Source organism: Vanessa cardui, chromosome 15 (genome assembly GCF_905220365.1).
Source record: "Vanessa cardui chromosome 15, ilVanCard2.1, whole genome shotgun sequence".
Classification (NCBI taxonomy): Eukaryota; Metazoa; Arthropoda; class Insecta; order Lepidoptera; family Nymphalidae; genus Vanessa; species Vanessa cardui.
This window is the reverse complement of record NC_061137.1, coordinates 10,302,918-10,317,656: the sequence shown is the minus strand read 5'-3', so window position 1 is coordinate 10,317,656 and position 14,739 is coordinate 10,302,918. Positions and strand designations below refer to the sequence as shown.

General features: G+C 32.3%; 1 protein-coding gene across 1 annotated transcript in view; it reads right to left on the bottom strand.

Annotated features, from left to right (window-relative positions):
* The window catches only part of LOC124535572 (uncharacterized protein CG43867), a 363,739-nt gene that overhangs the window by 261,474 nt on the left and 87,526 nt on the right, over nt 1–14,739 (bottom strand). Inside the window, exons 3-4 of the mRNA XM_047111819.1 lie at nt 9,637–10,027; nt 2,379–2,538 (exon numbers count right to left, since the gene is read on the bottom strand). Coding sequence (XP_046967775.1) covers nt 2,379–2,538; nt 9,637–9,788 — 312 coding nt within the window. The 5' untranslated portion in view covers nt 9,789–10,027. The remainder of the gene's footprint in view (nt 1–2,378; nt 2,539–9,636; nt 10,028–14,739) is intronic.

Here is a 14,739-nt window from a genome sequence, read left to right as displayed (position 1 = left end):
ATATACATATACATAGATGTGATTATCTCAATTCGGGACTAGGTTGAGTACCTACTGAAGACACCTAAACTCAACTTTGATTTCCATCCAGAAATACACGGATACTCGTCTTCGTACATATTTATTTATTAATTTATATTAATATATACATATTAATTCATATTAATTTAAATAATTGTATTAACTAACATGACTGTATTTTTTTTTTAATGTTGAAAAAGAGTAACTACTGAGTTTCTTGCCGGTTCTTCTCGGTAGAATCTACTTTCCGAACCGGTGGTAGCTTCACTTAATTGTTAAATGACGATTCAAAAGTGCTTGTAAAAGCCCACTTGAATAAAGTATATTTTGATTTTGATGATTTAAAGAAATACCTATTTGTGTAATACTACTGACCGACCGGAGTTAACAATATACGATTAATAATTATTACTATATACTCACCGTATACGTTTGCTCACGTGTATATAATAATGCGTATGTAAAAATATCTTTGAAAAGATTCGATTTCAAAGGAAATTTATTGTATGGTGATGAATATATATATCTTACTCATTAAAATTTAAAATTATATCAAACATTCTAAGCGAAAATAATAAGTAGACCTTTTCAACATGAATACTTAGGGCGACATTAATTATTATCATTCCAAATACGAATCCTCCCCTCACATCTGAGCCCACTCGAGCTCAACTCCGGAATTTCCGCAGGACGTAATGAAAAATGGATCAGACATCTATCATAAACTCTTTTCCGCGATATTTCGGAACGCAAAAACTTACAGGCAACGTGAATAATGTCACGCGAAATTAAATCCCCGAGCTATAAAGAGCAGATGACGGCTTCGTGGCTAACTTCTGGATTTTAACCGTACTTGCGACACTGAATTTAAATCGGCGTTTTGAAGATTTCCAGTTTTCAAACAAATTTTTGTTTTCACGCTTCTTTGTAGAGGAAATATTTCTCGTCGTATATCCGTATTAAAGTCACTTCATCTAGTATTGTGATTCGCATCAAATAAACAGAAATATATTTCCACCAAATATTAAACACTTTTTTTCTCTTTAATTTACTTTGATTCTTTCACAGAATAAGATCGTAAAATTTTAGAAGCTGATGAGAAACTTAATTTAAAATAATGACTATATTATGATTGATGATTGAAAGGATATGAATTTTAATCTAATTATAAAATTAATTAAGTTGATATATATAGAGGTACGAAGTAAGTTATTACAGAATAGTTTAAAATTTATTGTTTTTCGATTCACATTTTTTTACGTTTGCGTATGGGTAGATAGATTAAGTATTCAGTATATAAATAAATTGTGTTTATAATTCATCTCGTGCTGGGCAGTGATGGAAAACATCGTGAGGAACCTGCATTGTCTAATTTCATCGAAATTTTGCCACATGTGCATTCCACCAACTCGCATTGGAAAAGCGTGGTGAATTATGTTCCAAACCTTCTCCTCAAAAGGAGAGGAGGCATTTGCCCAGCAGTGGGAGATTTACAGCCTGTTACTTTACTTTACTTTATATAAATAAATATGCTTAAAAAGAATCCATACATAAAACTCATATTTTAAATTGTATGTATTTGTTAATGGACTGGCAAATGGAAAAACTGATGAGGTAGCATATTTCCTTATGCCTATAGTTACACTGGCTCACTTACTTGTTCATTTGGTGAGATTTGACTAGCGGCTGCTATTTACTAAGTTTTATTTATGTTTTTTTTAAGGTCATAAACTATAAGAAGAGGAAGACCTTTTAGAGAAAATTAATCTTAGAAGGATCATGAACTTTTGTTTGATATGTGCCTCGTAGCCGTAAGTTTTTATCTCAAGACCAATGCCATTAAACTCAAATTGCGTGGAAAATAATTCTTTTATCCTCGTAGATTTATACCGTAACATGACAAATATATATTTTAAGCGTCGCTACTATTTTTGCTCTGATCGTCGGTTTTATTTGAAAAATATATCAAATTCTTTCAAATAAATGGTACATATTTATTGGAGTGTGTATATTTCTTCTAAAAGTATAAAAATAAACTATTTGTTACTCTGTTATTTCAAAAACACTTTACATGATACTTAATATATCAAAGAACAACGTCAAAGATAAACGCAATCACTATAAACGCTAATAATGGTTAGGCAATGCTTTGTCCCTTTTTGTGAATGTTGAATTCCTATTGAAAGAAAAGGACAAAACAAAAAGAAATAACATTGACATGGCGTTAATTTACCCATTATACGTTTATTTGTAAAGCCGATGAATGTTACTTTCAAAAATAAGATAGCGTTAATTCAAGGTGTTAAAAATCTACAATTATTACAGGAGGATTTATTATGAGGTTACAAAATTCTTACCTTATCTCTCAGCATGTCTCGTACCCTGGTGGCCTGATGTCGACTCCTGTGTAGCTCTAGCTGCAACTCCAAGCACCGCTCCTGCCAGTTAACCGACTCTAGGTCCGCTGCCGCAAGTTCATACTCTAAGGGATCCAGGCGGGACGAATGGGCAAAGGGCCTGAAAAATAGGAGAAGATTTCATCATATCTGACACTGACACTTACACCTTTTCATCATAACAAAATAAGTTGAAGACTGCATCTAAAGTTGACAGAAGACAATTTGAAGTTCGAAAACAGATGCTCATGATGAGTTACGAGTAGATTGAAAAATGATTCACGAAATAAAGTTTAATTTAAAATGTATCCGATTAATCGCTAGCTTACTTTAATCGTTTAATTTAAAAAAAAGTCGCAACTCTAAGCCAGACTATTGTGCTTAACTTAAATTGAAGAAAAACCCTGTCGATATTTAAATTGATTGAATTTCGTTGAATATATTTCAATTCAATTTCTTAGAGGGAATTCTCACGACATAAGAAGCTAGGGTACCATAAATAATCTTGCAGTTAATCAATTTACCGCAAAGTTTTTTTACTATTTCTGTTTGACGTCGACTGGAGGTAATCACTTTGGGTTGCAAGGTTTTTTCTTTTCGTTGATTAAATTTGAAAATTTAATTATGTATAAGTAATATCTCGGTCTCGGAGACTAATATTGTCTATTGTCTGATTTCTTTTAAAATAAAATCGTACAGCCGGTCAAAGAACTCTTCTAATAGAGTAATTGAATGTGTGACAGAGACACAACGTTTTGTTAGAACAGGACAGATGATGTTGATTGTACTAAAAGATTAATTAATACTTATGTAAGAGTGTTTTCGTAAGTTTATATTTCTTATTCTTAAACCACGCAAACTTTACGGTTTTTTTAATCAAAATCATAAAAATATTTTTTAAGTATTAACTTTTTCTTATATCTATTTATATTCAACGTTTTCAGATACTCCCTAATTATGACGTTCTTGTTACATTTTTTTTGAAGTAGAATTTATGCAATTCCCCAAATTAATTAAGAAATTACTAATATTCCTATTTATCCCTACTTTAAGTTTACCACTTGTGTTAGGAGTAGGGGCGACTATAGCCCAAGATATAAGGATTGATCCTGTGTCTTTTTTGCATCGCTAGGCAGTCAGTAAACCATTGCGATATTGACACTTAAACTCATTTAACGAATGCAATGTAATGAATACATATAAAAACTTAAGACTCAATTCATTATTTCTTTGTTAATTATAAATCAAATTAAATCAAAATACTCTTTATTATACACCAATAAAAATACCTTGGTCACGTTTAAAAAAAATGTACAAGAGGCTATCTTATCGCTTAAACAGCGAACTCTTTCAGGCAACCTTAATGTAGAATAAAATGTATGAAGCAATAAATAACTTTCATTAAGATTTTTTTATATAATAAAAAGATGATAATTTTACTTAATAGGTACTTAAAACAAAGTACTATATTTAAATTCTGTTCTCTCGAAGTTTAGATACGAGCTGTATTGGCACTCTAAAGCACGAAGTCCGCCGATTCTACGTCTCCCCGGTCGTAAAGATTGACCCATATTATTGTGAGTGCACTTCTGTTTCATTACACCACGCTTAAGCACAATTCTATCATCTGAACTATTCTATTTTTGAAAAATAGTAACCATAGAGTTTATTATTTTTTTTTTATTACATAGGAGGCACACGAGTAAAAGGCTTCGTTGGTGATTACCACAGTCTATAGATATATGCTACACCTTGCAGAAGGCTTTATGATATATTTTTTTGTCAAGTCGTATCGGTTCGGAAAAACCGCCGATGCAAGTTGGTAAGTTTTGTGAGGCCGATACTGCCTTTGCGCTGTTGTTTTATTGCCTGTATTTTAACAGTATTTACATTGAGAGTCGAGATGGCCCAGTGGTTAGAACGCGTGCATCTTAACCGATGATTGCGGGTTCAAACCCAAGCAAGCACCGCTGATTCATGTGCTTAATTTGTCTTTATAATTCATCTCGTGCTCAGCGGTGAAGGAAAACATCGCGAGGAAACCTGCATGTGACAAATTTCATAGAAATTCTGCCACATGTGTATTCCACCAACCCGCATTGGAACAGCGTGGTGGAATATGTTCCAAAACCTTCTCCTCAAAGAGGAGGCCTTTAGCCCAGCAGTGGGTATTTACAGGCTGTTGTTGTTGTTACGTTAAGAATTGGTACATTAAATTGTGTGTTAAAATGACGCTTACCAATTCTCTAAAGAGCCCATATGAACAAAGAACTAATTGTATAATATTCTTATTTTATAATTTAATACTTTTACATTATACAAATCATACTATACATTCAATGCTCATTAATATGCGCTTAGTATTTCAGTAAATCAAATATCAAATGTTGATAGTTTGTTTATGTAACCTTTCAGGGCCACAAAAATCATTTGCAATTCCGATTGAATCAAAATTTGCAATCTGATAACACGCAAATTGGAAACGACTTAATCCTTCAATTTGTGTGCGAGGACGTCATAGCAATCTCAGTTTCTGTTATGTAGAGTTCATTGAACTACAATTACGTAAGTAAATAGCTACTGCATATATTTAATGTGTATCATTTAATATTACAAAGATGAATGTTTTACTTGAGCTCCCTTTGATCCTCGAGATAAGATAATAATAATATATAATAATATATAAGATAAAATAATAATGTAAATATTTTAATATAAAAGTAATGTCAATATTACGAATTCTAATAAATTTGCTGAATTATGAAATTCTTTGAACGAATGAATATAATAGAATGTTTTATTCAGTTCAATGTTCCACTGTTAAGTTTGAAGGTGAAAAGAAAATATGAATTTGAAATAAAGATAAGATAGATAAAGATAAGATTTACTATTCCAATTTGAGATATGTTTCTAATTTTAAATTATAACATGACTATATCTTGGTTTTTTCTAGTAATAATACGCCTTAGGAATGGTTTGGGCTGGGTAGTTGCTATATTTAACCGCCTAACAGTTATTAGTAGTATGCAGGTTCTTAGAGTGAGCTAGTGTTGTTACACTATAGTCAGTTAGGAAACGCACATGAGGCTTATGGTAAATGATTAATCTATGGGTAATGGTAGTAAATGATTGAAAAGAATTGATTAACCCATCATTAATTTATTTTCGTTACATTAAGAACAAATCAGAGTGCAAGCGATCGCACTGATTTATAACAAAGCTATATTCATATTATAAGTTTCTGTTTGTTGCCAAATGACGGAACGAACAAAGCTTGAAACTCAAGACAACAAATAGACTTTATTCCGTTAGAAATGAAAACACTTGGACCGCGTCTCTGTCCAATCAAGTCTTGTCAATTATATTGTACTCACAGACTATCTTTAGTCTAGCGCTTAGGTCTTACTAAGCGCCGGACAAATACTTAGAAAAATGTATAAGTATGGCTATGCAACCAGTAATTTAAATTTAAGTCATCATTTCGCCCACTACCATAATTTAATAGCATGTGTTATTGTGGTACATGTTTTATAAACATTATATACGATGTTATTTACCTATTTATTTATTCTTTATGTTCAATGTATACTAATATTATAAAGACGAAAACTCTGTTAGTTTTTATTGAATAGGGTCAAAAATTACTGGACCGATTATAAAAATTCTTTCACCATTCGTAAGCATTATCCACGAGTAACATTGGCTAAATTTTATTGTGGAAAAAAAATCGTAAGATATTTGAGTTATCTTTTGAGATTCGCTGTCCTGTCCCAAATCCGAAATCTACGCAGACAAAGTCACAGGCAGAAACTAGTTACAAATATAAATGCACCTTTATTATTTATTGATATAAAAAAAAGTTACGCTTGTTTGAGTTTGAATCTTAGACCGTAACACGTTTTTATCCACTGGGCTAAAACGAATACGAACCCAAGTACCATACCACACATGCATAAATATTCTACCGCAAACGTATTACTGCTGCATTAATATGGGATAAAGTTCATCAATTTAAATGGACCATATTTTATCCGCACGTAATATTACATATTGTAAATCGCGTTTACACGTCACGATTTTGCTAAGATTTTGCATATTGGAGTTTAACAACAACTAAATTATCTCTTTTCGATTTTCTGAGAATTTACAAATTGGACACAAACGTTTGTCCAACTCGATGATAGTGTTTAACAACAACTTAATTATCTTTTTTTTTAATATCTGTTTCAGGACTTGATTAGGTAGACAACACACACACACACACACACACACACACACACACACACACACACACACACACACACACACACACACACACACACACACTCCGTTTCCTCCTTTCAAATAACACATCGATGCTTTTAGAAAGAGATAAATGTGTGTTTAAGTAAACAAAGTTTAAAAGTGCAAGTTTTAGTCGATACTGGGAAAATGAATTATTATTAGTTTCTTTAGTTCGTAATTATTACAACGGCAGATTGATTATGTGATCAACAAAATATCAGTTTGAATAGTAATGTATTATAAATCTATATATTATATTATATGTGATGGAAACTTGATGGCAGGGCATTGTGCAAGTCTTGTAGCGTCCACCCTCTCATCATATATTCTACCGCCAAACAGCCATACTTGGTATTGTTGTGTTCCACTAGGTAGGGTAAATAAGCTCGTGTGATTATATGCACAAATGATATAACATTAAATTATTCTAAAGGTTAGTAGCGCATTGATGTAAGAAAAGATGAATTTCTCTTACAGCGGCGATGATTGGCATTAACATCAAATGGTACATTATTTAGTCTATTTTATACAGATCAATGTTTATATTATACATATACATTGTTTCGTGTTTTACATTGCAAATCTAGATATTTCTAGAGAGTAGATATTACTATAGTTTTTACTAAAAAATCGTATCGACATCGTATCGTTCACGGACTATATAAACATCTCTCTTAACTCATTCATCGCTCAACGACATTATCTGCTATTAATCCAGCACAAACTCGTCGTATCATTTATTTTCAATAATTTACTCGTTGAAATTACGTTATTACAAAATGAGTTCAAGTAAATATTGATATCGACGATATTAATTAAACTGAATGTTTATTTACAAGTCACTCATTAATCACTGAATAAGTTACCTAATAAAAAAAGACAAACATGTATATACAAACTCATTTACAAAATTCAATTGTAATTAACTATAATGTAATTTTATTGTACTAGTAGTCACCCCGGCTTCGCTCGCGTTTTGGGTGTTGATTGTCATCTGTCAGGCAAAAAAAGTAGCCTATGTCCTTTCTTATAGTTCAAGTTGGCTTCACACTTTGGCGGTTTCAGCGTAAAAGAGAGACAGACTCACCGACAGAGTGACTTGCACATTTCTTTTTTTTTTTAATATGAGACAACATCACATACATTACTCTGATCCCAACGTAAGTAGCTAGCACTTGTGTTATGGAAAATCAGAAGTAACGACGGTACCACAAACACCCAGACTCAAGACAACATAGAAAGTGTTGTCTTAAATTTTCGCGATTATTACACATTTAAATAAAACTAGTTATAACGGATTTTAATCGCGTATATTAATTATTTTGGACATCCCGACGTTTCGAGCACTTTACAGCGTTCGTGGTCACGGGTAGACAGTCTACCCGTTTAAAAACAGTTTAAAGCGATTAAAATCCGTTATAACTAGTTTTATTCAACATAGAAAGCTAATGATAATCTACATTGACTCGGCCGGGAATCGATCCCGGGACCTCGGAGTCGCGTACCCATGAAAACCGGTGTACACACCACTCGACCACAGAGGTCGTCTATTTATAATATTAATATAGATAAAAGATAACTTAGTACAAGTTTACCGGTTCTTCTCGATTCGACATTACATACCATTTAAGTAGAGCATATTTTGATTTTGTATGCGAAAGTAATTCAATCGAAGTTGTGATTACACAGTTTAATTATTATGGAAATTGCTTCAATTACAAACAAAATTATATTTTAATAAAATAACCTACAATTGCGTAAAACATATGTGTTTCGTATAAATCGCAATGAAGTCAGTTTTCTATTAGAAATCTTGGATAAATAATAGAGGAATCTTGAATCTGATTCTATTATAAATATTTAAGCAAAACTATTGATATCGTGACTACAAATAGTATTGTCTTAATGTTTAATTTATATAATAAAGTTGTATACATAAATCAGGTATAACACGCAGGCTCACATTATAAAAGAGGAAAATAAATAATGTTGAATAGATGAACTAATGTCGTATAGAATTTTCAATTATAAATAAGTTATGTAGTAATATTATAAATTAATCTGTAAATATATTTAACTTCCACGAGCAAAGCCGCAGGCGACAACTACTATCTGTAAGTATATTATGCGTTTCCGGCCAAACTACTGAACCACATTTGATAAAACTTGAACACCAAGCCTATCTTGGAGCTCAAATTCATTCACACTCAATCACAGGCTACTCTTTTATACCAAACAGCAACAATTAGTCATAAATTCCAAATATTACATTAAAGCTCATTCATTCTTATCCGCCAGATGAGTTGTATAGTTCTTTAAAAAGTTTTACATACAAATAATTAATGAAAATTTTATACGTGCATATTTTATATAAAAACTATTGGTAATTATAATTTTATCATACCAACAGTATAGCACGTTGACCAGTCCTAATAAACTCTTAAACTAATTGCATATAGGTATAATGATAATTAATAATCTATGCATTTCTATACAGTACTCGTTACTTTACAATGTTATGTTTTCTCTGTGGTTTAATAACGTATTTATGGAGTTATTTAAAAAATATTTTCTCTGGTAAAAAATTGTAATATCATTACGGGGCAAAATGCAACGCAATTAATACACTACGAAGAGCTCAGCTGCAGGTAATAAAAGGATAAATTAGTTTATGAGTAACGGGACATAAAGTTCCGTTTTAAATTTGCTAATTGAATTTTAATATTATGCACTATGAATAATTTTCTTTGATAATTATAACAATATGTTCAACATTATCTACAGCGTAATGAAGAAGCCGTGCTTAATTAGTTCATTAATGTTTTATATTTCTATAATAACTATATTAAAATTTTAATTATTATGTTATAATAATTTCTCGGGTAAGCAAGTGAAATATAAGAAGTAAGAAAAGAAGTAAAGATGTAATTCATACCTAGGCGGTGGTGGCGGTGGATCCCTCGAACGCCTGGGCAAAAGCCTAGGGCTGTTCGGCGTACTTGCAGATTGCCCCGCCCCACTGTGGTCGGTAAACCTCGACAGTGGGTCGAAGATCTGCGACAGTCGCCGCGACCTCTCCTCCGACATCGTCACAACAACACAAAACACACTAAAGCACTATCACATCACGAGAAACACGGCTGAAAACGTCACTATCGTATCACATGTAAGAACTATTTCGAACGGTCCAAACAATTTAAAGTGCGGAAACAGTTATCGCGCGGTGACAGATGGCGCCTCGCGCGCGAGTTTTGGCGCGCAATCACACCCGCCATCTTGTTTCTTGTGATCTTTTTCACGGCTTAACGTGCGCTGTATTTATAATTCTGAAAAAGAAAAAATAATATTAGTTTCGAGGTGGGTTACTTGGGAAGGTGAGTCAATTAGTCGTGAAGACGTTGGACTGGCGTCAAAACGAAATGTCAACTTAGGAGGCGATGACAAAGTGCTATAAATTATGGAAACGTTATTCCGGTAAACGTGACATTTAAATATTAGCCCCATTTGTATAACTTGATGACAATGAGATTAGAATATGCAGCGCCCACACACGCGTACACAACTCAAATAGAATGCAATTATACGGAATCAATTAAAAAGCGAATATATTATTCCATTTTCTGAACTAACAAGTTTGTAAATTGCAGTGTGCACATAAAAAAATAAAATAACATCTTGCCACGAAACAGAACACAATAAAAACGAAGGAAATACGCAATTTTATCTAGAAACGAAACGGCTTAAAAGTGGTTAAAACCGTGTCAGTTTTTATGGCGAGTAAGTCGACTGTAAAACTATTTTTGTTAGTGACTCCCGAGTCCCATCACGAGTTGGCATGATATACAGTTCATTATGAACTATTACCGGATGCTCGTTACGGACCAGTCATTATACAAATGTTTACGTTTCAGTTTCATGTCCAATTTGAAATGTTCTGAGGTGAAGATAAAATCAAATAATGGTCCATTAAATCAGTTTATATTGAGTTACTTCCAATTTCAACATTCTTGAAAAAAAAATAAAATAAACGTAAAAGTTGAGCTCATCATTAGTTAAAATTTTGATGTAGTTTTTAATTTCTTATTCTCTTTATTGTTATATCACCTAGGTAAACCTGTACTAAATATTGTGGGTCTAGTATAGAATATTGAACGATGGTCCTTATATTATTGTGGGTAGGACCAAGCCCATCTGTTTCCATATGCTTTATTTTTGTCAAACAATGCGAGGAAACCCACATGATTCGTTTCATATGTGATTTCAGGTTCGCACTGGAACAGCCTGATAGAATTTGATTCAAACGTTTTCCTAAAGAGCAGTGGTGTTCTTTTCCTTTGAGGAGCATCGTGTAATAGTCAAAATTCAATGTAGTCGAAAATGTTAGACCACTAAGAATTTATTTAGGCATTCATGAGGATAATCTAAAATCCAACTTGATTCGTCGAGAACGTGTTGATCCCTTCATTATCAAGTTCATTGATTACCGCGTCCCGTAATGCTTATCACATCACCGAAGTGAAAAATTACTTTACGGTGTGGCAAATTAAAAAGGTCACTGACCAGAAAATTGCTGGACCCGACAAGATACGAGCTTTGATTAATGTTATCACGGACGTTATCAAGGATACACTTTAAATTGGGGTCAACCCCTTCTTGTGTTACTGACATTTTTATCTGTATATTAAATGGAGATTTAAATACATTTATTTAGACGTGTTTTCCTTTGTTTTCATTGGAAATAAACTAAGTTAGTTGAGGACTTTTGAAATTCGTATTACGTAAATATTTTATCAAAGCCTTCTGTTACATTAGTTTTATGAATAGATTCCAATCTACAATAGTCTTTCAAGGACCAATCCAATGAAATATTACAGATAAATTAAACTACAATTATAACCGAAGAAACTCATTCGAAATTTGCCAAACTAATTATTTTTTTCTATGGACAGATACGAGAAAGATTCAGAGTGGATTGAGAATATATTAATTAAACATCTTAGATTATGTTCTCTAGTTTGTCATTTTTTAGGTCATTTATAAGTGACCCATGTTACGGTTCAAATAAATATTGGACTATGCTGTGATAGAAATTTATCGCAATCTTAGAAATATAGTTTAAGAACTTCGTATAAGTATTGTAATTTACATTGACATTTTATTGAATGAATCAACAAAGATTTGCAAACGTGTGATCTAAGGGTCCTTCATAATGCTTCGGTTGTAGAAGGCACTAATCAATAACGTAGGTCGTAAACAAGCCAGGCAGGTTGAAAGCTATTCAACAAGCAACAGATACATAAGAACATTTTTAATGACTTGGGGTAGCGTGCTGTCTCATTAGGCCTGGAAAGGGGTTTCCACAAAATAAATAATCTCGGAATGTCTTAAATATGCATATTTTTTTAACTTTCAAAATCGTGTTTTTCTTAGAATTGGTTCATTGCTTCAGGAGATTACCTTCTAAATTAAAAAAAAAACTAAAAAAAAACATAACTTAATAAATAAAATATATAATATTGCAAATGCGAAAGTAACTCTGTCTGTTCCTCTCGCTTTTACTCCAAAATTACTCTACTGATTCAAATGAAATCTGCTTTACAAATAGTTTAGAGCCCGAGAAATAAAATGGGCTACTTTTTGGAAACAAAGAGGTAACACTATTTGTAAATCAATCATCAATGTAACATTTTAAGTTAATTTGTAAATATATTGATATTCTACGCAAGCAACGCGGGATAACAGCTAGTATTAGATAAAAAGAAGGCTTTGCTTTCTTTATATTTTATTCGAGAATTAACGCATCGTTCATTCGATTAAATTGAAGGACTTGGTGGTAGGGCTTTGTACAAGCCCGTCTGGGTATACCCACCCACTCATCAGTTATTCTACCGCCAAATAACAGTACTTAGTATTGTTATGTTCCGGTTTGAAGGGTGAGTGAGCCAGTGTAACTACATGCACAAGTGACATAACATCTTTGTTCCAAAGGTTGTGCACATTGACGATGTTAGGAATAGTTAATATTTCTTACAGCGTCATTGTCAATCGGTGATGGTGACCACTTACCATCAGGTGACACATATGCTCGTCCGCAAGTAAGTATTTGTTTCTAAATCCTACAACAGTATGTCGAAGAGGAACTTAATGCAATCTTGTTTACATTTTTAAGTATGTTTGGAACATTATCCCCCCCAAACTCTGCTCCACTGCACATCGGTAAATATGAAATAAGCTCAAGATTTTCTCAACTACCGAATAATTTAATTTAAGCCTTCAAATCCTTTCTGATCCACATCCATCTAATAGGATAACAGGCTATTTTCTGGCTTTTAAAATTCATTTTATATTATTTAATAGAGGTTAAGGAACCCAGTAAAAGTAGTTTTATTTTTATTTTTAGTACATATTTGCCGAAAATATCATATTAAACATTCCATACTTAAATAGCGCCACTTAGGAACGTTTTGTGTCACGTGACAAACGTTTTAAAAAACCTATTTATTTATGAATTTTTGAATTATCTTTAGTAAATAACCATTTTTAACATCATAATATATACTGATTACAATAATTGACAATTTAATTTTCACATTGTCAAATAGCCTATTTTGCTTTGAAAAGTCCTAGCATCTTAACCTGGGGTAGTTTCCGAAACTTCAATTGGAAATACTTCATATGCTCCGAATCTCAACTATAAAAACCGTCACTACTACCTTTTGGAGATACATTTGAGCGTATTACATAATTTACATAAAGCTGTTTTCAAAATGTTATATGAGCCTTAATATTTACAGCTGTTATTATAAAAAGAATAAAATAAAATCTAAAAAATCTAAAATCCTACGATTACCAGTAAGCATGGTGACTCTTTTTACATGTATTGATAGTGAACCATTGTTAGTGCAAACGCTGACCAATACACGTTCGACAAAGGTATTCTAATAGGAAAAAAGTAAAACGAAAGCACATATGACAATTTAAAACAAAGTTGGTACGAACATTTTAATATTAAATTTACATATACATAGTTAAAATAACAAATGAAAAAACCGCTGAATATTATGGACCTGAAATGACCAGCTTGTTTCAGATAAGGTCTTTAGTTAAACATTATCATGTGTCATCTCCAAAACTACTGAGCAGATTTTCATGCCGTTTTCACTAATGGGGATTCATAAGGAAGGTTTAGGTATATAATTTATTAAGGTTTTTTTGTGTAAATAACTTGAAATAGAACGACAATTGTTAAATATGTCGAAAAAGCAACACATAAGTAGTACGATATAATTTAACACACACACAGCAACGGATGGTGGGTCTGCTAGTAGTCTATAAGACTTGATACACAACAAAAAAATAAACGGTAGCTGATGATTATATTTTTTATACATGTGTTGTTGTTTTTTTAATAATTGATTAAAAAACGACTAAACCGATATACTTAAAATTTATATCAGAAGACACCGTGGTTTGTAGAAAGTTTTATTACATATGTAGCTGAGCTGAGCAGATTATTTTGCTTAACTAGTTACTAATAGTTATGTCACTTTATAAATTACATATTTATAGACTTTATTTTATTAATTAATGTTTAAGTTTCATTTTTATATTACTACACTCACAATCAACTACAAGGAAAACTGACGCTTACCATTGCATTAATTCCAAGGTACTTATAATATAACGAAACGTTTCATGATTATTGTCACAGACTTATTAAAACACTGGCTGATTAGAAGTAACACTTCGCACTAATCGAGACGTAGGTACACATACAGATACATAATAAAAGATGACAAGTCTAAAGTCTAGAATTCTTGTAGGCGTTAGATACATTCGTGATCTCTGAGACGCGGTTGGTGTAAGACTCGCAAAAAATAGTACAAATAGCAAAAGATGTCACTATGGCGGATACAGAGCTTAATCAAGAGCAAGCCTCCGACCCTACGGCTTCAAGAAACAAAACGTAAAAATGCGCTGAAACAACTATAGGTTTTAAAATCAAAAGTAATATCTTTTTTTTTACTATCCTCGCCAA